Below are 21,872 nucleotides of genomic sequence, written 5' to 3' on the forward strand. Positions count from 1 at the left end.
GATTAAAAGTTCTCTTGGTGAAGTCTTCCCCAAGCAAACTTTGTTACTCGTTGGATTGCTCTCAATGTCCCTTTTTGTTGATATGCGATTTCTCATTTTGTTGACTCTCACCCAGCTGGCTCTGAGCTTTACATGTCTGTTCAACTCAACCCTGCCTGCCCTTGTCAGTGGGGGCTGGAGGCTGGTGAAAGCTGCCCAGGAGTTGGTAGTCTTGTCTGGAACTAGGACCACTCCAGCCAGCTGCTGTTTGTTCTTGGCTTCCCCAACTTCTCCAACCTGGTTGCTTCTGTGGACACTTCCAGGGCCCCTGCCATTTGCCCAGTGTCCCAGGTTGGTGAGCTGGTCTAGACTCGCCCTCTTAGCTTTCCCCTCAGCACCTGCTTCCAAAAACCCTCTGTGGGAAGGGCGTCCTGGCTGCACACGAGGCCCTGCCCGGAGCCTCTGCCCACAGCTGACTGGCCAGCTGGGGGACCACAGTGGCAAAGCCTGCAGGGCCATCAGCTTTGGGACTGTGATGGCCATGACAGGGCTGGGGCTGTGCCTGCTGCCTGGTGCATGTCTGCTGGATCGAGCCGACCTCAGATTGGGCAGGGATGCTTTTTTCTCCAGGACTGGTAGCTAATCATGTTCTTTTTGGTACAACTTATAATGGAAGGGAAGTCCTGAAAAGGTCCTGGTGGTGGAGCTCACCTGCCATGCTTACTTGACTTTAAGAGCCTCGTTTTTATATGCAAGAGAAGACAATCAGGGAGATGGAAAGACAGTGGGAGGTAGAAGCAAGGAGCCAGGGTCCCGAAACTCATTTGCAGCCCAGTCAGGACTGGGGAAATGAGGGTATCTGCATGAAGGAACTACCCAAGTGCCAGGCTCTGTGGGGCACCCACTCCAAACAAGGCTCCAGGACCACTTCGTGTGGACACGCCATCCCTGTTAGGGCTGGGATCTCAAGGCTCCAAGGCAGATTAATTTTCAGAAGCTATTGGCTCGGTCTCCCCACTGTCTGCAGCAGGACACTGTCTGCCCTTCCAGGAGTCAGCCCAAGAAGGATGCTCTCGGCACATCCTCCGACGTGGTCCAGGCATCCCCCGAGGAAGGGTGGGGAGAGATGGCTGCAGGTCCTGCATGGTTTAGCTCTGACTGTTCATTAAGGGATTACATTCCGGCCAAATTACTGCTAAGATTCCAAAGGCCAGCTGTGCTGCCTGCTTCCAGAAGGGACTAGCAAAGAGAGAAGGGCCTAAAACATTCAAATTTGCTTAAGGAGATCAGCTGAGTTACCAGGACCGATCGCTGGCTATTTGAGAACCAGGTCAGTGCACGCTCTCCCACTCGCCGCTCGTCCTTCCACCCGCCTCGGGCAGCCTGGTGCCACTGTCAGCACTGCCCCCTCCCTGGTGAGTGGGACAGGATGGGGTGTGGGGTGGGGGGTCTGGCCTCACGCTTCCCATCTGGAAAGACGCCCGGGAAAGCTGGCGCTCTGCTCTCCCCCTTTTAAGTGCTCTGCTCCCCCAGCCAATTGACTCAGAAGTGCCAACCTCTTGCAGAACGACTTTTCTGATTTGGGTGTCAGCTGAGTGTGAACGTCTGATTTCAGAGGTCCCCGTGGAAGCCAAAGAAAGAGGGGTGGGGGAGGAGCTGAGAGGCAGTATCCCAGCTCAGTGCTGTCCCCACCTGCCCTCTGTTCTGTAAAGCCACATGCCTTCTCCCTCTTGCCACACAACCTTTGAGAAAAAAATCTATCTCTTATGAGAGAAGCTCCAAACAATATAAAGAGCACACTTTTTCTTCGTAGCCCCTCGAAACCTTGGTTTAAATCCCAGGGCTCTGCCAGTTAGTATCTGGGTGACCTTGAGCAATTTACATCCTTCTCTGAGTTCCAACCCCTGATCTATAAAATGGTGACCTGCTTTAAATGGTTTATTTATTTATTTATTTTTGAGAGTCAAATTCAATAAAGCCAGTAAAGCCCCTTTTGCAGTGTCCAGCTGGTAGGAGATGGAGCTGGAAAACGTTAGCATCTCCCCCGTCAGTGGCCCGTGCTTCAGAGCCCCTTCCCCACCATCCATCAACACTTTCCAATGCTGCAAAGAAAGGTCACTCACGAGAGCTGCATGTCCCACCTGGTAGATACTCCGGCAGGTGCACCATGGGCTCAGCTGCAGTTTCCGGTGGCTTCCCCCTCGGCACGTCCTCAGCACCCGTCCAGCCAGCTCCCACACCCAGCCTTTCCAGCCACACACCCGGTCCTCGGGGCCGGGCGGCACTGCGGCCATGCCAGCTCCAGCCCTCCTCCGCCCCTCTGTGGTCCCGGGCCCCAGAAGCGGTCACACACAACTTCCCATGTCCTGAAGATTGAATCAGGCAGGGAAAAAATGCAGTGGGAATAACTGGTGCCTCCCCCTCCATCCCCCTCTGCCTGCCTTCTCTCTCCGCTACCCCCACTGATCTTCAGGGACTGTTTTCCCTCAAGGATTAGCAAATGGCTCCTAAATCAAAAATGTTTTCTCCCACTCTCCGGGCACACACCAGGGACAAGGTAAAAATAAACACCAGCATGCAGGTCATGGCACATTGCCCCCTCTTGGAGGACCGTTGTGCATCCTAAAGCTGACTTCTTTGGCTGCTCAGACAGAATTTAGGGGCGAGGGCACATCCAGCGTCTTGACCGAGTTCTCCTGGTGACGAGGCTCGATGCAGAGCCAGAAAGCGAAGGGAGCTGCAGCCTCTCCCTGCCAACGTTCCCAAGACAGCCCATCTATTTTCTTAACTCTTTAAAACTTGCAGGGCCAAAGAGATTCTGCATGGCAAAGCATCCAATTTTAGATCAACACTGGGGAAATTGCTAGTTCTGTGAGCAGTTTGTGAAAGCCGGGTGTTTTCTTTGGAAATGTCCCAAGTTTAGGTTAGGACTCAAATGGCTGTAGGAAAACGAGCTGATAGGCTTAATATCAATATCCAAGACTTTGGAGGATGGTGGATAAAGGAGGTCAAGGCAGTGTCCCCCATTTCCCCCCATTAGAGACCCTTGAAAGGCCATCTCCTATTACATAAGCGGGATGGAGAACTCGGCCCAAGGAAAGACCTCCAGTTGAAATCTATTTGAGATTTCAGTTGAGTTGTTTTGATTTTGTGTTATTTTTTACACACATTCCAGAAGGGTATCTGTGTTCTAACTTGGTAGATTATATGCCAAAAACTGAGACTCCAAAGTAGGAAGGGAAGGTAGAAGAAGAGGATGTCACCCCAGCAAAACCTGTAGCTTTGAGACAAGGGACTGTTGGATATTAACCACGGGAGTTAATCAGGCATAGTTTGCCTTCTGCACATTTTCCCTCCTTGTTTGTTTACTTGTTTGTTTATTTAGTATCTGTCTCTTCGATGCTAACCTTTAATATCAACAGAAAGGTCGTAGAACTCAACCCGCTAAGCTGCTGCTGTCAGTGTGCAGGCATCAGATGGACTTGGGTTCAAATTTGGCTCTCCACTCACTACCTTGTGACCTTGGACAAATTAATGACCTCCTCTGACTTATTTCTTTATCTGTAAGATAGGAATAATGTCTACATTGCCAGGTTATCTTGAGGATGAAATGAGATGATGTCCTTAAGGTGGACAACACAAGGCTTTTTTCTTTTTCCTTTTTCTTTTTCGGGAGCACTTCCTATGAATCCGTAATTCAGTGTCACTTCAAAATCAAATTCTGCGGGATCATTTCAACGTTTGTGTTTCTCAAAATCATCTTCTCTTAATCTGCTTCCTCCTTTTGTTGTGGATCTTTGCATCCCATTTTACTACCTAGGTTCAATCAATATGTGAAGACCATTTTCATTCCAACTCTTCTTTGATGAGTTTTGTCATTTTTTCCATGAATAATGGCTTTAGGGTAAAGCATTATGCATGATTTCTCATAATTACGTGGATATGCATACTAGTCTTTCATTTCCACACACCCTGTAATAAAACGGGGACACTAACAAATCTTGCCTTTCTATGAACACCCCATCAATAGAGACAGTTTTATTTTTAAAAAAAAAAAGAAAGGAAGGAAGGAAGAGAGAGAGAAAGGAAGGAAGGAAGGGAGGAAGGAAGGAACTAAACTGAAATGGTATATGGGCAATAATTTTTCCATTAGCATTTTGCCTTGGTATTTTCAAGAAAAACAAGCTCAAGGTCTATTGCAGTTAGCTTCTGCAGGTGAGCCCTAGGCTGAGGCTTTCCATCCTCCAGAGGATTTTGGCTGTGAACTCAGGCCCTTATCCAGAATGTGTCATTATGGAATAATTAAGGTATTGCTGTACACTATGATTAAATAATGTGACTTAAACAAAAAGCTAAATACATGTTTAGCTTATGGTCTGGGACTCTTTTAAGTCTAAACGGGCCAAAATAAGCTTTAAAAAATGCCTGAGTGTCAACACATCAATTCCGGAGAACAGAAAGAGCTTTTCAAACTCCTGGAAGCCTTGATGAGCTCAGGGTGGTGAGTCCCCTGCAAGTGGGTTCTGGAGTTTGAGGCTGACAGTGCTCCTGGCCGCCCATCTCAGAAGCTGTAGAAACACAGGCAGACAGAGACTGGCTGTGCCCACGTGCTGGTGGAGGCTGCTGCCCACTTCTGCAGTGCCAGTCTCTTCAGTTGTATCCCTGACTTTAAGAAAAGTCTTTCTCTCATTCAGGATTTTCCCAGGGCCGCCTCCCAGATGGCACTGTAGAAGCTGTGTATGCAGGTAGCTCTGACAGCCTGAAGCCCTGGGCTTCAGAAAGGGATTTATGATTCTCAGTGCAATTTTAAACAGATAACGATAGAAGGATAGTAGGCAGATGATAGAGAGGTAGATGTGCGTGTGCATATGCATGCCCACGTGCTTGTACATGTGTGTGCGACACATGCACGTTGGGTCTGTGCATAGGGACACATCTGTACACACATACACATGTGTGCACATATGTGCTTGCTTGTGTGCCTGTGTGCACATGTGGTTTTGCTTGTATGTGTGTATATGTATGTATATGTGTGTGCCCATGCATGTGCATGCATGTCTGTGTGTGCCTTCACCTCCCAGAAGTGCAGAGTGACCTGCCCCTGCTGTACAAACTTTGAGATGGAGCTGGGGCATGACCCAGGCTCACCAGGTGGACTGATGACCCAGATTTGTCGCACTGACTCCCAGCTCCCTTTACAGAACCTGGGGGTTTTCTAGGCAATCCACCCCTTAGGAGGTTGAGCGATGAGTCACTGGGTGACCTCTGGGGGTCTAAAGGGTGAGGCACACTGTTTTAGTGCTGGGAGGACCTGACTATGGACAATTGCTGCATCCCAGGCCTTTCACGTGCTATATTTGGGGCAAAGGAGCCAAGGTTCGAGTGGGCGTTAGGGTTGGCTTGGTGGCTTGATGCCTCTGTATGCTTTGGGGCTCATCACAAGCAGAAGCCGGGTTCCACATTTGCGAAGGGGAACAGGTGGGGATGTCTAAGAGAGCTGCCAACCCTGGAAGGAGATGGGTAGTGCCCAAGCCTGGGGTTTCCACCCCAGGTGCAGCTGAGCTCCCTCCCACCTTGCCCAGCTCACGGGCGGGCTGCAGGGTGCTTGCAGGGCACTGACAGGGCCTCCTCACCCAGCTGCCCCCTCTTCACTCCTCCCACCTTGGTCCACCTCTTTCCATCTCCCGATCGCCATGCCTCTGCATTTTCCGTCCTTGCTCCCAGACCCTAGCAGAGGGATTTTCTTTGAAGCAATAGATGCCTTGACTCTGGGGATGTTTTAAGACATAATTACCTCCTTGAAAAGGACTTGAACAATGCTAAGGTGAAAGTAGTTTGTAGCACCATGATAAAATTTACAAGTGCATGGAAACAGCACCTATGCTGAGCTGTATTATTTATAGCAACCAAAGAAATTTATTCAGAATGCAGTCTAACATCCTGCATCTTCATTACCGAGTGATTATTTTCTACCATCTATTTTGGAGAATGTCAGCCATGAGGTTGACTGGAACATGCCCTCAGGTGAGGTCAGGTCAAAGGATGCATGAACAGTATTTTAAAGAGGATGTTCCTGGGTGCACTTTATCTTTCACTGATAGACTCCAAAGGCAGAGAGTAGTTTCTCCAATTTCGAAGCCCAGACCAGGTGAAGCCCGCTGTGAAGACACTACAACCAGGAATTGAGGCCTTCACACAAGCCTGATGTGTACTCTTGGAAGAAATGAAGACGATCAAGCAGTGATTTTTTTCCCAGCTCGAGGCTGAGAAGGTGAAGGGAAAGTAAATGGATCCACAGCAGTGAGGGAATGTGCTAGGTTGAATTGTGTACCCCAGTTTAGACGTCTTCTCACTCTGTGGGTGTGAGCCCATTGCAGGAGGACCTCTTGTAGATGCTCTTGTTAGTTAAGGGGTTGCAAACTGAAGCCGGGCGGGTACAATCCAGATTACTGGAGGCCATATAGGGAGTAGAGCCTGGCAGACAGGGTCAGAGAAGGCCAGAGAGAAAAGCAGGAAGCCGGTGGGAACCCAGAAAAGGAAAGGAGAGGACATCGCCGTGTGATGGAAGCAGAGATAGAAAGCCAAGGAACCCCAAGGATTGCAGTAAGCCAGCGCCAGAATGCTACAAAACCAACCTGGGAAGAAAGCAAAGCAAGCCTTCCAGGCTCCGAAACCACAAGACAATAGATTCCTGTTGTTTAAGCCAAACCATGTGTGGTATTTGTCATAGCAGTGCTGGGAAACTGAGACAGGAAAAAAGAAGGAACGCACTCAGAAATATCCCATCGACCATGTTTTCAGGTTCTGTAGAAAGCAGATTTCTTTTGGGTTCATGTACAGTTAACAGACATACCCTAGTTTTGTGCTACATATGGGCTTTTTTCAGCTCTCAGCTGCTAATTCATGTTTTATTTCTACATTCCCCACCTGCCTTCCAACACAGGACTCAAATGTAAGCTTTAACGTATTGCACACTTAGTCCTTCCCATCCACTGAGTGCTTTTATTGTTAAATGTCCAGATGTAACCAAAATGCTGTCTGGGTCAGAGTTGAATGCTCTGCTCTTTAAATGAAGATGGCCCATAACTTTTTGTCATTCTTTTTTTTTTTTTAAATCAACTGTATTGAGATGTATTTCACATACCACACAATTCATCCATTTAAAGTGCACAAGTCAATGTTTTTTCAGTATGTTCACAGGGTTGTACAACCATCACCACAATCCAATTTGAGAATATTTTCATCACCCCCCCAAAGGACCCCTACCCATTATCTATCACTCCCCATTCCCCGCCAACCCCTGGCCATTGACAACCACTAATCTATACTTTGTCTCTATAGATTTGCCTATTCAGGAAATTTCATATAAATGTGGTCTTCTGTGACAGGCTTCTTTCAGTTAGCATACTGTATTCCAGGTTCATCCATTTTGTAGCATGTATCAGTACTTTATTTCTTTTTATGACCAAATAATAATCCATTATTTATCCACTCATCAGTTCAGGGGCATTTGGCTTGGTTCCACTTTTTGGCTCATTGGATAATGCCGCTGTGAACATTCATGTATAAGCTTGCGTGTGGACATATATTTTCACTCTTCTTGGATATATACCTAGGAGTAGAATTTCTGGTATTGATTAACTGCTGATCTTTTATCTAAAGGGGATGTACCATTTTACATTTCCACCGGCAACATATGAGGGTTCCAAATCTCCACGTCCTTGCTGATATCTGTTGTTGTCTGTGTTTTTGATCCTGGACATCCTAGTGGGTGTGAAGTCATGAAGTGGTAGCATTCTTGCTTTCTTAATTGAATTCTATGACATGTGTCTGTGCGTGGGATGGGATGGGGGTAGCAAGCTGCAAGGGCTTCTTTTAGGGTCTAGACTGCTGGGCAGGGGGGCTGCCCTCCCTGATTTAGCCCCAGGCATGCTGCAGAAGATGGTTTCTGGGGTGGCAGAAGCTGGAGTGCTGAGGTGCCAGCCTATCCTCTTCTGTCCTCGACAGCCCCCTGTGTCCTAGTTCTGCTCCTGACCCTCTGAGCGCCACTACTGGGGTGAAAGTCCAAACATTTTTGGAAGTCACCATTTGTCACTTTATAATCCCAGTTCCAGCTCTCTGGGAAAAGGATCTTTATAAATAGCATCAGTATGGTTCAGTGAGTGGGTGATGTGGAAAACCCAAACCCAAACAATCTTGTGAAATCCCGAGGCGTTTCAAGACTGCTCACTAACACATTTAATCCCATATTTGGGTCTGGAAAATGTCCCAGCCCCGACAAAGAGTCATCATGGCGTCATCGTTTCTAAACCTGAGAACCCAAGAGACCCGCTGATATAAATGCTGCAGAACTCGCTATTTTCATTTTAGGGGTAGGAGGATAAGTATTTTTTTTTTTTTTCTGTAAAAAATGCTTGGCTTGTGTGTTTTAAAAATATTTTGGGTCTCTGGGAAAGTACAAGAGGGGAAGGAGCTGACCTCTGGCTTAGGCACTCCAGAGCATGGGCCAAGCTACATTTAGAATTATTTCCCCCCCCCACCCCTTCCCCCCAGCGCCACCCCCCCACATCTACAAACCACAAGATAAGTGCTCTTATGGCCACACAATGATGTCATCCTAGCAATCATCCCCGATCCCAGAGCGCGCGCTCATCTCCATGCCAGGCCCCTTTAGAAACAAAATCGGGGCCTTCTGAATCGGAAATGAAATGTGTTCAGCTTTCCTCTCTTTCTTCATCTCTACCTATTTGGTTTCCGTGGGACTCAGCAACCAAGGATGACTTTTGAATATATATTTTGCCAGCAGCTGCTTATGCAATCACAACCTGATGGGAATATACATATGTATATATATATATATATATGGTTTGGGGCCTGGAAGGAGAGAAGTTGTAAAATGAGGACTTACTCCCCCAAAGGGGACTCTGCATGCTTGAGACACGGGTCTCTACGGGCAAGGGCAGATAATGGGAGAACTGCTTCTTTCCCACGGAGAAAGAGTAAGATGAGTTCATGCACAGAGGAGAGCTGTTTAGGAGACAATTAACACTTTCCTCCCAAATAGGGACTGAGAAGAAGTTTAGAGACTCTGTGTCCAGCAGCTGTGAAGAGGTCGGAGAAATGCTCAGTTGCTCAGTGAGGAGAAAGTGAAGGTTTCCCTTCCAGTCATAAAGGGAGGAAGTCCAATTTATGAGAGGAAAATGGGGGTAAGAATACTTAGTTTGTACCTACAGCTTAAGTTCCCTTTAACCCTTGCCCTTATGGGGGTACCGGGTTGTTTATATTAAGTTTTACTTTCATGTGCTATTTATTTCTAGTAAAATCCCTTTCCTTTCCAAAACTCCTCCTCCTCATTTAACAATCTTATTTTTTGTTTATCCCTAGTGTGTTGAACTTAATAGGAATGTCATGGCTACCGAATGGACGAAAATGTGCATTTTGTATGAAGGCAGGAACGGTGGCTTGTCCTCATTGTCTTGGGTGACCTTGCTTGCAAAAACTACCAGGGAGTAACTAAGGCTCCCTGATGGACCTCTCAGCTCCCCATTCTTATTCTGCAATTAAAACATCACACCACAGGACAAAGGCAAAGCTGGAAGCTTGACGAAAGGGGCGGGATGACCCCCTAATGGGCGTGGGGTCACAGCTGCCTCCTGTAGCATCTGCAGGTCAGATGCAATTTTGGTGAGCTAATGGTTTGGGGAAGCCATTTACTAGGCTTCATTTTCCTCTTAGAAAGCTTTTCTTAAGGGGAAAAAGAAAGTCCAGGTTTGAAGGCTGTCTGGCCAATGGAAGAATTCAGCTGGGGGGCAGACTGTGGACTTGACTTCAAGTTGGCCCCATCCCAATTCTCTGGGCCATTAGCATCGCTGAGCCCAAGGGTTCCAACTCAAGAGAGGCCTTAGCTGAGCCTGGAATTCGGAGGACTCCATTCAAACCTGGCTGTGGCATGAAATCTATTTTATTCTAGTCCGTCTACTTGCTAGAGGAATCTCAGGTACTCAGTGGAGGACTTTGTAGATAATAGGTTCAAGTTAAAAACACATTTTTTTTTTAATCATTTCAACCTAAGTCCTGTCATTCAAGGACACTTATAACAACAGTGAGAGAAAAACTTCAAACAAATAAAACCAAACAAAAAGCAACCATGCGTTTTCTCTGCTGAGTCAGTCGATGGGGAGTGGATTAGCCAATGAATTGGACTTTTGTATCACAAACACAGAGTGAGCCCAGAAAGGGATCCTTTGATATGTACAAAACAAGGCCTGTTTTGGGAGATGCGTGTTAATTTAGTGAGTTTCCTAGACTACTGCTGTGTGTACGTTCTCATTAAGATCCCCCATAGATAAAAATATTTGGAGTGATGCTTTTAGGAACCATTTACAGTAGCCTGACATTTGGCACCACGGTTGTCCTGTACCAGTGGCTAACTGAGGATGGTAGATATGGTTTAGGACTGGGGCTGAAGATGGAGGCAATTTATGGATAGGAAATCTGCCCAGTGGCGACAGATATCTAGAGTCATACCATAAAGGCGAAGGTGAATCTGTGAGTATGAAGCAGGCAATCCAAGTATCTGTGAAGAATGAATGTAGAGTTCAGGTTGACCAGAAGGCCAGAATCTCAGGTGCTCACAGATCTGGTCAGAAGACTGAAAGGGAGCAGAGAGGAAGGACCTGCTCCATTGGCCTGTGCTGGAAGGACCTCAGACACTCCTGGCAGGTGGAAGCCGGTGAGTGGAAACGTGACAAAGCCATGAGTAAGCAACTGAGCAGGAAGGCAGGCCTGCCAGCTGACCTGTCAGCCAACAACATGCTCTGTGTTTGGACCTGGCAATTCTTGCGAGGCCAGGGGCCTGTTTAACTTTGATATTAACTCAGCAAGTCTTGGCCTCTGCAGAAGGTCCTTTTCCTCATTTGGAATAAAGCAAAGTCCTCCTCCCAGGTGAGGCATCCCCAGAATTGGAGAGCCAGGAGGGACAGGGAAGTGACTGATGCACAGAAATGGAACGCCCTTTGACGATGCAAGAGAAAAATGTAATTGCACCACCCAGGCCATGAAAGCCTTGGAAAATCTATGAGGAAAACCTGCTTTGTCTTTATTGCTTGATTTGTCATGGAAAATAAATATTATGAATTCCCCCCACCCAGCTTCCTCTTTTAAAAAAGCCTCTGTGTCATATAATTTAGGTAAACTTCCAATAGTGGGGAAGGAAATTGGATGGTGGTATTGGTTATTTCCCCTTGGATGGAAAAACAAAGGTGAGGAGTTAAGATTGGGCTCTGAGGAGCCTCTTTGGGGCCGAGTGTCTTCTATTTGTGCCTCTTAATAAGCCCGGACAAGGGCCTCCTTGTCCCACAGCTGGGAATGGCTCCTTGTTCATTCACGGCTGTGTTGGGCAGGTCCCAGGGCTCCTGCCCCAGGGGTTTTCTCACAATTCAGTGGCCAGAGGCTCCCCCTCCGGGGCCACCCATGCCCTCCATGACACTCCACGAGGTTCAGAATGTTAAACCAGCAACTCACAGGGCCGAGGGTTTCTGAAACTGAATGCCCTTTTGGCCAGTTTGGGGAGCCCCTAATTCATTGCACCTACAAGGTATAGCATCTTTCGCTGGCCAGGTTTCATGCCCCCATGTCCCCGGGTTTCGGACACTGAGCTTTTCGCCTACTGCTTCTGCCCGGGGTCACTCCCGAGCCCCCGGACATAGCAGCTGCTGCCCTGCAGGGCTCACTTGTGGGCCCCCGGTCACTCAGGTGGATCTGAAGCCCCCAGGTCTCACTCGCCCTGGCTGTTCCTGCATCTGCTGGGCTTGCACCCTCATTCCTGGGCTGGGCCTGTCCCCCACGCATGGTCCCCTCTTCCTGGACTACTCACTGCTGGCCATGCCACTATCCTGACCCGTGGCCGTGGTGGGAAGGTAGGCTTGTTCCCCCGCCAGGGGCAGGAAGCCAGGAACAGACAAAATACCAGGCTTGGGTTTTGGGGGAGTTGGTGGCCATAGACAATGGCCTCATTTAAATCCCCCGAGGATGGGTTGGCTTTAGATGGTGGGTGTGAGCTAGAGGTGCTGGAAGGCCAGGTTTGGCTGGATCCCAAGGGGTCTGGGCTAAGGTGTCATTCTGATGCCAAGCAAGGTCCCCACTGGAAGTAGAAGGTGGCAAGAGCGGAGCAGGCCATCAAGTTTCTAGCCCTGGCACATCCTACACATGCAAGAAAGTGCTGAGCAGATCAGAGCTAGGATTGGCCTGGGTTTGGGAAGAAACCAGGACAACCCAGCCCCTGGCTTTAGGGCCATAGACTCTGTCTGCTCTGGGAGTCAGCCTCCTGGAACTCCACCAGACTCCACCAGTGCTGATTTAGGGGCAAAGGACTTAGGCAGATTTTCATACCTGTGACTGCGGGGGAAGCTAGGATGCTGGGGTCTGGAGCCCCTCCCCACCCCCATGGTGTCCCCTGCCAACCGCATGAAGAAGCCTCCATGTGGCTTTGAATCTCCATGACTCCAAACTGCAAGTCTACATCTGCAGGCTCTGCTTGGAGGATGCACATGGTCAGCCCCTTCCCCAGGCAGTGGCATTTCTGCAGAGTCCACGACCCCTCTCCCGGCCCCTCCTTCCCACGGGCCCAGGGGCACCAACACTGGCTGCCCATTAGAACCACCCAGGAAGCTTTTAGGAACTGCTTCTGCCCGGGCCCCAGCCCTATGGGTCCTGATTTTATTGGCCTGGGGGATTTGAAAGATTTGCCCTTGTGGTCTTAGAAAAGCATCCCAGGGGCTCTAAATTACAGCCAGGAAAGAGAACCTCTGTCACTGACCTTGCCCTGGGGCTTGGCTGCCCTGCAAAGGAGCTTGTCAAGTTCATGGCACCACCTAAGGGTCTAGGCCAGTGGAGCTCACTCTTCAGGCTGGGTGAGGACTACCCAGGGTGGGGGGGTGGGGGGCTGGGAAAACACAGACCTCTGGGCATCACCCAGAGGGTCTGACTCTGGGTTTGGTGGGGGGCCCGAGAATCTGAATTTCTTTCAAATCCCCAGGAGAGGCTCCTTGGGGTGACTCTGAGAACCACTGCTCTGGGTCCCTGATGCCTCATCAGTCTCGGTTTTGGGGCCATTGAGAAAAATAGGAGCTGACAGGCTCAGATGCCTTCTTGACCATCTCCTGGGCCCCTTCCTCGATGCCCTCTGCCCGAGAGCTGCCCACTCCCCACTCTGAGCCCGTGGAAGGGGCCGTCCGGAGAGTAGCTGGCTCACGATAGGGGTTAACAAATGGTCCTTTCCCCAGAAGCAGAATGGCACGTGGCATTCAATCCCTTGTCCCCACCCCCAAGAAATAATTCACTAAAATATATACTTTGTTAGAAAGGAAAGAATTTTCCTTCCCACGACGAGGGCCCACTTATCCACAACCAGAGCCTGAATTCCGGTAGCGTGCATCTGTTTCTAAATTAAGCCAGTTTCTTAATGATGTGATATTTCAGTCCCTGACTTCCCCAATGGCAGCAATGAAGATCTGACCGAGCCCCTGAATCATTCGTGCCTTTGTCCAGGCGGCCCGGAGGCCGAATACTGAGAGGTGACGCTCTGCAGCCAACAAAGAGCATTTATGTGCCTTTTTATAGACACGAATGACTCATCCCAGGGCCGCTTTCTTGTCTGTCTCCCACTCTCTCTCTCCCTTCCCTCTCTCCTGACCATGGGGAAACTGCTAGCATCACATGGGATCTTCTTTCTCTCCAGGCACCAAAAATGCAAATGTGGCTGAGCTGGAACCCGGCTGCCTGTGATTACAGAGGTCCGTCCTGCAATTCAACCGAGCAAGATTCACGAGCAACGCCGAGAGTCTCCTGATTTCAGAGTGTGCGTCCCACCTGCAATTAACTAGGTCACAGCTGTACAGGAAGAGAAAGGAAACCACATTGCTCCAAAGCACGAACGTGCAACATCACAAATAAATACTTTGGCCTTTCTTTTTTAAAAGAGGCAGCTCTAAAGCGAGCAAAAACGAGAGCATTTGAGAGATGATTGAAAGTGAAAACAAAATCTGATCAGACAGCAGGCAAAGGCCAGGGTCTCAGGACGATTTTTATTTTTTTGTATAAAACACAGAGAGGGAAATGAGAGCCACCTTCCTATCTAAAGGCTGCCGTCTGCCTTTAAAGCACTCAGAGGATTTGGGGATCACATACAAGCCATGGGGCGACTCCCACTGACAGATTTTAAGGGTCCCTGACTTTATCAGACCTGCAGGCCTTCCAAGTTTGGCAAATGTAAAATTCTCGTCGTGGACCCTTTGGCCTTGGTGGCGTGTCAGGGACAGGGCCACATTATCCATGGAAGGAATGCTTTTCCAGAAAGGCCAACCCAAGGGCCGAGTCCCCTCATTTCCCCCAGTGACCCCTGCACCATGAGGACTTCATTTTTCCCTGAGTGAACAGTCACGATTGAGCGCATCCAAATGTTTGTATAAAAGAGTCATGGGAAAGAATTTAAATATGCATATCTCTGAAACAGATTAGAAGGAAAAATAACCCATGTGGCTCCAGCAGCATCGGCACTGGGTTAAGGATGCCAGAGCTCAGGCCCTGCGTGGATCTATGGAATCAGAGTCGGATTCGACAGGATCTCCCAGGGGTTCCTTTGCATGCTGAAGTTTGAGAAGTCCTGCCATAGCACCCAGCCTGCACCAGTGGTTTGCAGCTGCTCGATTTTCAGCAATGGAAATCTTTGCCCAAATGACACCTTTGGTGGAAACGTAAGACCTATCTTAGAAGCAGGACCCATTTAGCTGAGGCAGGGTGAGGGTTGAAGGTCTTCCCAGCACCCAGGGGTGCGTCCCACCTCCACCCACTCTTCTCAACAGTGTACCCCAAAAACCTACTGATCCAAAGCACAGAGGCCACCACTTTGGGACTTGTCAACAGCATCCAAGCCCTGGCACCATATGGGTGCTTTGGCTATACTCGATGATCACTCAATGGATATTAAAGCAAGGTTTTGTGGAGAAGTGGAGCTCAGAAGTTCCAGAGGAGAAGTCAAAGAAGGCAAGGAGACGGTACTTAATAGGAGAGGAAGGCAAGACAAAGAGTCAGAACTGTAAGCAGCCCTATAAGTCAAGGTTGTCAGATAAAATGTGGGATACCTAGTTAAATCTGAATTTCCAATAAACATGGAACACACTTATAATTATACTCATTTATAATATTATATATAATATAACAAAATTAAAATATACAATAAAGTTTATATAATATACAACATAATTATATAATAATGATAATTTATCAATAATCCATTACATGTCAGAAATTCAAATTTGACTGGATGCCCGGGGCTTGATTTGCTAAACCTGGTGACTCCCCCTACAGTTCCTCAGTCGAGATCACCTTCCCCAGTGGCGTGGACCCCAGAGACTCGCTCCCGTGCAGACCTCATCAGTTCTCCACCCTAGCAGGCACCAGAATGACCTGGATTCAAATCCTGGGCAAATCATTCCAAGTCTCCATCTCAGTTTCTCTCATCTATGCAGCAGGGAGACTGCCCAAAGCCTAACTTCCAGGGCTGCTTAGAGGAGAAAATGCCAGTGGGGTCAGCACGGTGCTCCCTGCACATAGTAGGAGCTCAATAAACACCCCTTGTCCTCCAGGTCTCAGCATCTTCCTTTCCACCTGAATCGGCTCCTGGCCCCTTTTTGGGAGACACAAGGTCAACCTGGGGGTCCCTGGGATGGAGGGGTGTAGTGGGGTGGGGGAAGAAGGGGAAGTGTCAGACAAGCCGCAGAAGGTGGGACTTCCCTCCTTTTTCCCCAGGGGTCCTGGTCGGGCTGGAGGGCCGCTCCATGCATTTCCTTCCTGAGCTTCAGAAGGAGGTGGGAGAATGTGTAACCCGATATTTGCTTCCTGACCCTGGCTGACCCTGCTAATTCACTGCAGGATGGAGCTCTGCCCCCAGCTTCCGAGCCCTCCTTCCTGGTAATCAGGGAGTGAGGCGTGGCATCCTTGACACTTGGCTAAGCAAGGAGACCCTCAAGAGTTCTGCAAGGCGCACCAGCCCTAAGAAACGGACAGCCCAACTCTCCAGCTCAGAAATTCTCAGAAAGCTGCAAAGTCCCGGAATCTGCATTTGGGAATGTGCTCTTTCTTCCTCCCTGAGTAAACGTAACCCACCACCACCAAAGCCTCATGCGTTCCTAGCTTTTGTGTGCATCTTTCTTTCCATGAACACAGGGATCAGAGATGAGGTTACAGTGAATGGACTGGTCTTACAATGCCAGCCCAGAAAGAAGAAAGCCAAGGCATCTGGGGGCAGGTGGGTGTGGCTCACAGCAGCGTGGAGGAGAGGGTGAGGAGGGTTCCCACCGGCCACCCCAAGCCAGAATCCTCAAAGCCAACCTGACTCGGGAATGCTGTGGTTTTCCTGAATGGGGGCACTTGGCCATGCACCTCCTCTTGGCGCTGGCCCATCGCCTGCAGCAGCAACTTTTTCCCAGGAAGCCATTGTTATTTGCACATCGGATCCTTTGCACTGGAGCGCACTGCGAGCAGAATTTAGAAAGGAAAAGAAAAGAAAAAAGAAAGGGTAGGGTGCAAAGGACAAAAGGGAGGTGCCAACCTCCTAGTGGGAACTGCGGGGCAGAAAACACCTCCTCTTTGGCCCTTGCCACAGAGAGTTTGGAGCCTACAGAATCTATGTCCTCAGGTGGAGCTGCAGCTTTGGTTGAAGGTGGGCATCAAACGCAGAGACACAGGATGAGAATGCGCACCTGTGACCCTCAACGTGGGACCCCTCTAATCCTTATTCTCTCTTCTCCCCAAGCCACAGGGAGAGGTCCCTCCAGATCGCGTGGCACAGAATGAGCTGAAATGGAGAGTCTCTGCTTTGTCCAGGCCTGACATCCCAGATGAATTCACTCCCTCCTGGGATAAAGCACCGCCTTGTTCAGGGCAGGATGTTCTCATGGCTCAGCTTACCTGGAGGCATTTTTGATACACCTGTTGGGACAATTAGTTTTGTCCACAGGAGCTCAGGGCAATACTCTGTTCTATTTTCTACTCTCAGTGGTCTCTGTTTCCACCATGTTGGTTTCTCTTACAGACGGGGAGGAGGAGGGAGGAAAATATACACAGAGAAGTCTATACATGGAAAATAAGGGTAAACTAGGAAGTCAAGGATAATATAAAATAAGGAAAAAAAGATGGGATAAATAGCTGTAAAAAGGCTTCTAGAATGAGCAAGCTACTTGAGGTTCAGCCCCAGCTTGAACTGTGAACTTCCCGGCAGCAAATGCAAAAGGTAAGCACGCTGAATCACATATTTCTTCTTATCTATTATAACTAACAGAGTACCATTTATATAAAGGATGCCAAATCACACTGAGAACACTGTGCCATTTCAAAGAAGCCCCAGAAGCATTTTTATGTACTGCCCTCTGCCTTGAGTCAGTTCCTCTCCCCAAGTTCTCTGCTCCCCAGGTAGTTGTCTCATTCCAGATTTCTCCAGCTCCATCTAAGTCAGGACCCCTCAGGCTTTCTTTGGAGCCTGCTCTAAGTATCATTCCCACCAGCTTGCTTTCAGGCCTTGCTTTTGCTGTATATTCTGTAAATCCTGACCACCCATCTCCATGTCCTGCCCAAGTCCCCAGGCATGCCCCGAATGAGTGGCTGCATGCCAAAAATGGGGCATCAACCACCAGTTCTCAATAAAGAGGAATTACATCTTAATGCAATAAAATAACTGCAGCAGGGAGTAGAGAAGATAGGGTACAGGTATATTAATATTTGATTATTTAACCTAATAAAGATCTAGTGTCAAGGAATTAAAGTAATGAATTGACCTGCTTCTCTTGGGTGTCAGGTGTTCCTACCACTTTTCACCAAGTACTAGGAGGCAGCCAATTCATGGTCGCCTTAGCCAGCCAAGAGGCGGAAGCGGGGATATTCTGAGATTAAAATTGAAGACATAAATCTCTGCTGTGGCAATAACAAGTGGGAGTTGACACTCAGAAGGAATGGCCAAGAAGTCTGGGTTGTGTGCCCATCCAGGTGGAACACCGTGCCACTTTTGTATCACGGTACAGTTGAGAGTTCTGATGGGTTAAGCCAATACATTTCTCAGAAAAGGGGCTGAGGAGTTCATGCAAGTTCTTGCTCAAGCAATTGGCTGCAGCCCAAGAATTCTGCTGCATCTAGCATGGCAGTGATGATTTAGCACTAAAAGGTTCCCAGTCAATCACCTTGATCATAAAAGAACCTCAGTTTGGTTTGCATGACCTCTGGTTACTGATGGCCTGTACATGTGAGTGAACAACCAACTGTACCTCTGGGTGATGGGATGGGTCTCCTGTTGGATGGTGTTTTTTGGGGAGCATCTGCCCCAAACAGCAGAGTGGTGCTGATCCTAACTTGCCCTATCAGACAAGAAGGAGCCCCTGAGCTTTAGCTGCTTCTTAATTTTTATTCCTCCTGCTAGGTAATGAAACCATGTTCTCTGCAAACAGGTTGCTGACTTCTTATTTCCCACAGCTGGAGGACATGCAGTCAATTTATTTAAATGTATTTTAAAATTTGCATTTCACCTGTCAAAAGAGGGTTTTAAAAAATTCTGATTTAAGCAGTAGGAGTAGGATGCCAGCAGGAGGGTATGAAAACTCATTCCAAGATTAGATTTTTTTTGTACCGAGATGGCATCTCTTCATGAAATTCAAGAATGGGGAGAGAGGATACTCAGATATGTGGGGTGGGGCAGTGCTCATTTTATTGCATACATTGAAAACTGGCATCTTATGGGTCAAAAACAGTCTACAAATAACGCTTGGTTTGGCATGCAAGGTTTTTTTTTTCCCCTTAGTTTGGATTAGTTGCCAGCACTTAAAAATTGAAATATATATATATTTCTTAATTATTAGAAAATTTTCTTTGGAAGTGTTAGATGATTCAGAAATGCTAGCCCCAAATGTCCCTGTGGCAAGGGGAGCAGTAGCTGCTTTCCTCTGACAGGACATGGGTTCCCCATTTGCAATGCCCAGCCTTCCCTTATGGTCCTGCAGGTAAGATACCTGCCTGCCTCCTAGGTATTTGAGTTCATAAGGAGGACTGGAGCTTGTAAAGGCAGCCCCAGGGGTTCATATGAAGGATTAGTCTTAGGGGTGCCATAGAAACAAACTCTTGGAACTAGCCCACTTCTGATGGTGGGTCTCAGAAGGAAGGAAATTTGCTTGCCTGCACTAGCCCTCTTCTAAGGCATATTATACTTATTTCTCTTGTGCCACCTTAAGGCCATTTAACAGAAGAAAGAAAGAAGTCACCTGGCTTGTAAATGTTTGCCAATGGTACGAGGGGCTGATTTCAAGTCACCCACTGAAGGCAGAGTTGGGAAGAGGAGCCCACAACTTCAGCATCTAGGGACATCCCCACACTTGACAGTGTCTGCAGTTGTGTGTTCAGCCCAGACCTCTCATCTGAACTCACAACTTAGGTGTTTGATTGCCTGCTTGACATTGCCCCTCAGCTTCTCTCCCCATCATCTCAAGTCTAACATGTCCCAAACGTGGAACTCTTCGTCTCCCCCAGCACCATCCCCAGCAGGGCTTCCTGCTGCCTTCCCCAGTGTGGTAAGCGTCCACTCCACTCCACAGCTGCTCAGGGGCCATCTGGTGACCCCTCTCTTTTTCTCTCACTCGACACCCAATCCATCAGCAAGCCCTGGGAGCTTAACCTTCAAGATAAATCCAGAATCCATTCATTTCTCACCACCTCCAAAGTATCATCTGGTCTAAACCATCGTCTCTCACCAAGACGATTAAATTAAAGACCCAATGGGTCTCCCTGCTCCCCACACCATCCCATGTTCCTCTATCAACCCGGTCCCACAGCGATTCCTTTATGACATCTTGGCTAATGCCTTCTGCCCCCAACCCTCAGATCTTTCTATTTCACTCAGAGTAATGCCCAGCAGTCCTCATCACGGTTTATGTGGCTCCATGAGATCTGGGTTCCTAATACTTCCCTGACCCCTTTTCCTTCCCTGACTGCTGAACCCCACTCCCTGCCCCTTGCCCCAGCTACTCGGCTGCCTTGCTGCTCCTCAAATGCATCAAGGAAGCTCCTACATCAGAGCTTTCTGCCCTTGCTGCTCCCCTGCCTGGGGCACTCTTCCCCAGAAGGCTGCGTGGCTGGTTCCCGTCCTTCATGTGTCTGCTCAAATATCATCTTCGCACATCATATAAAACTGGCAGCATACTGTGTCTCCGTTTGCTCCTTATCCTGCTTTATTTTTTTTGGAGCTCTATGACCACTCAACATGTTATTTATTCATGAAAGCAGAGATTGACTGTATCTCCTAGACATAGATCACAGTCTGGCATGCAGTAGGTGTTAAATAAAACCTACTGGATGAATGCATAAGGTGTTAGGTCCCATGTATTGCATTCCCAGGGGCTTTTGTATTCTGAGAATAATCTTGTTTGGTCCAAGCAGGTCCACATTTTCCATCAGTGATCAATTTACTTCTAAGCCTCATTGGTTTTCCCGATTACATGGACCAATAATGGGATTGGAGGGGCCATTTGCAAGCAATCCATCCATCTGGAAATGTGACTTGACATTTCCGAGAAAAGTCAGCAAGCAATGAGGAAATTGATCAGAGGCATATTTATAGACTCTCTTAAAATATCCACAGACAGATTCTGATTGGGAAGGAAAAGGACCCCCACTGGATGAGCCGAGGGTGCTAATTGCGTATAGGATTTCAAGAAAGATCAACACCAAGTTCTTTGCTACAAGGAACTAGCACCCCAAATAAGTCACTCTGCTGGGGTGGGGGATGACACAAATATTTATCTGCATAAGAGTACGGGCAATTTGCAGCCCTATCCCAGGAGGACAATTCTGTCTTAGTAAAGGTTTGAGGGTAGGCTCATGAAGTCATGACCATTCTTTTATCTAGTCAACATTCACTCTCTAGATATTTATTCAGTGCCGGGCATTGTTCTAGGCTCTGGGTCTTAGCAGAAAAACTGACCAACTCCTTTGAAGTGGTTATCGAGTGACCAGAAAGGAAAAACACAAAAAGAATAAAAAACCCACAGAAATGGTTCATCCACTCCCAGAACAGAAAACAGAGGTCTGGGACATAGTTTTTGCTACATCGTTTTATCTACATAAGGTGATAGTGACCTTGGAGGTGCCCACTGGAGAATCAATACAAATAAAGGTGGATTTTTTTCAACTGTATGTTGAAAGAAATTCTTCAGTTACACAGGTGGATGGAATTTACTATGCTAGAACAATTTTTAAGAGGTCTATTTTCAAAATACCTGTAGGAAGAAGTGTCCTGAGAATACCTGGTTAATCTCATGCACGTGTCTGCAAACTGGTGGCTTGAAATATACCCGGAAGGGACTTTGTGCTCTCGCAGAGTAAGATCTATGTAGGAGTGGCTGGACTGGCCCTTTCTGATCTCCAGTTGTCTGGAAGGAAGTCCTGCATGATTTTAGCCTCTGTGACTTCAGAAGGCTGCTTTTCCTTATCTAGCAAGTGGCCTCAAAGTGCTGGGCAGGGCATAGGATATTCCAGGAACATCCTATTTTTCCTATAGAGGACACCAACTCTTAATGAAAAAATCCAATACGATCAACCCATTTATGTCTCTTACATGTGAAAACAGGAGCACACTAATTTCATCACACATCCAGCCCAGTCTTCCATCTCGGTAATAACATTCCCTGGAGGTAGCGGTTCTTGGTGTTGGCTGCTCATTAGACTCACCCGGGAATTTACATGCTAATGCCTGGGTCCCAGGCTCAGAGAGCCTGCTCTCCATTGGTTTGGTGTACAGCCTGGGCACTGGGAATTTCAAAAGCTCCTCAGGTGTTTCTGATGTGAAGCCAAAGTTGAGA

At 48.0% G+C, this 21,872-nt stretch overlaps 1 protein-coding gene across 7 annotated transcripts in view; it reads right to left on the reverse strand.

Annotated features, from left to right (window-relative positions):
• Positions 1–21,872, reverse strand: part of FRMD4A (FERM domain containing 4A) — a 449,454-nt gene that overhangs the window by 283,776 nt on the left and 143,806 nt on the right. For 2 of the 7 annotated variants that reach the window (XM_037847304.1, XM_037847305.1), the window contains exon 1: positions 2,121–2,279. The exons of 4 other annotated variants lie outside the window; for them this stretch is intronic. In XM_037847304.1, the coding sequence (XP_037703232.1) occupies positions 2,121–2,273 (153 nt within the window). In that variant the 5' untranslated portion in view covers positions 2,274–2,279. Of the gene's footprint in view, positions 1–2,102; positions 2,280–21,872 lie in introns of those variants that run through there. One more of the 7 variants, XM_037847303.1, reaches the window with a different exon arrangement.

This window comes from Choloepus didactylus, chromosome 8, assembly GCF_015220235.1.
Source record: "Choloepus didactylus isolate mChoDid1 chromosome 8, mChoDid1.pri, whole genome shotgun sequence".
NCBI lineage: Eukaryota > Metazoa > Chordata > Mammalia > Pilosa > Megalonychidae > Choloepus > Choloepus didactylus.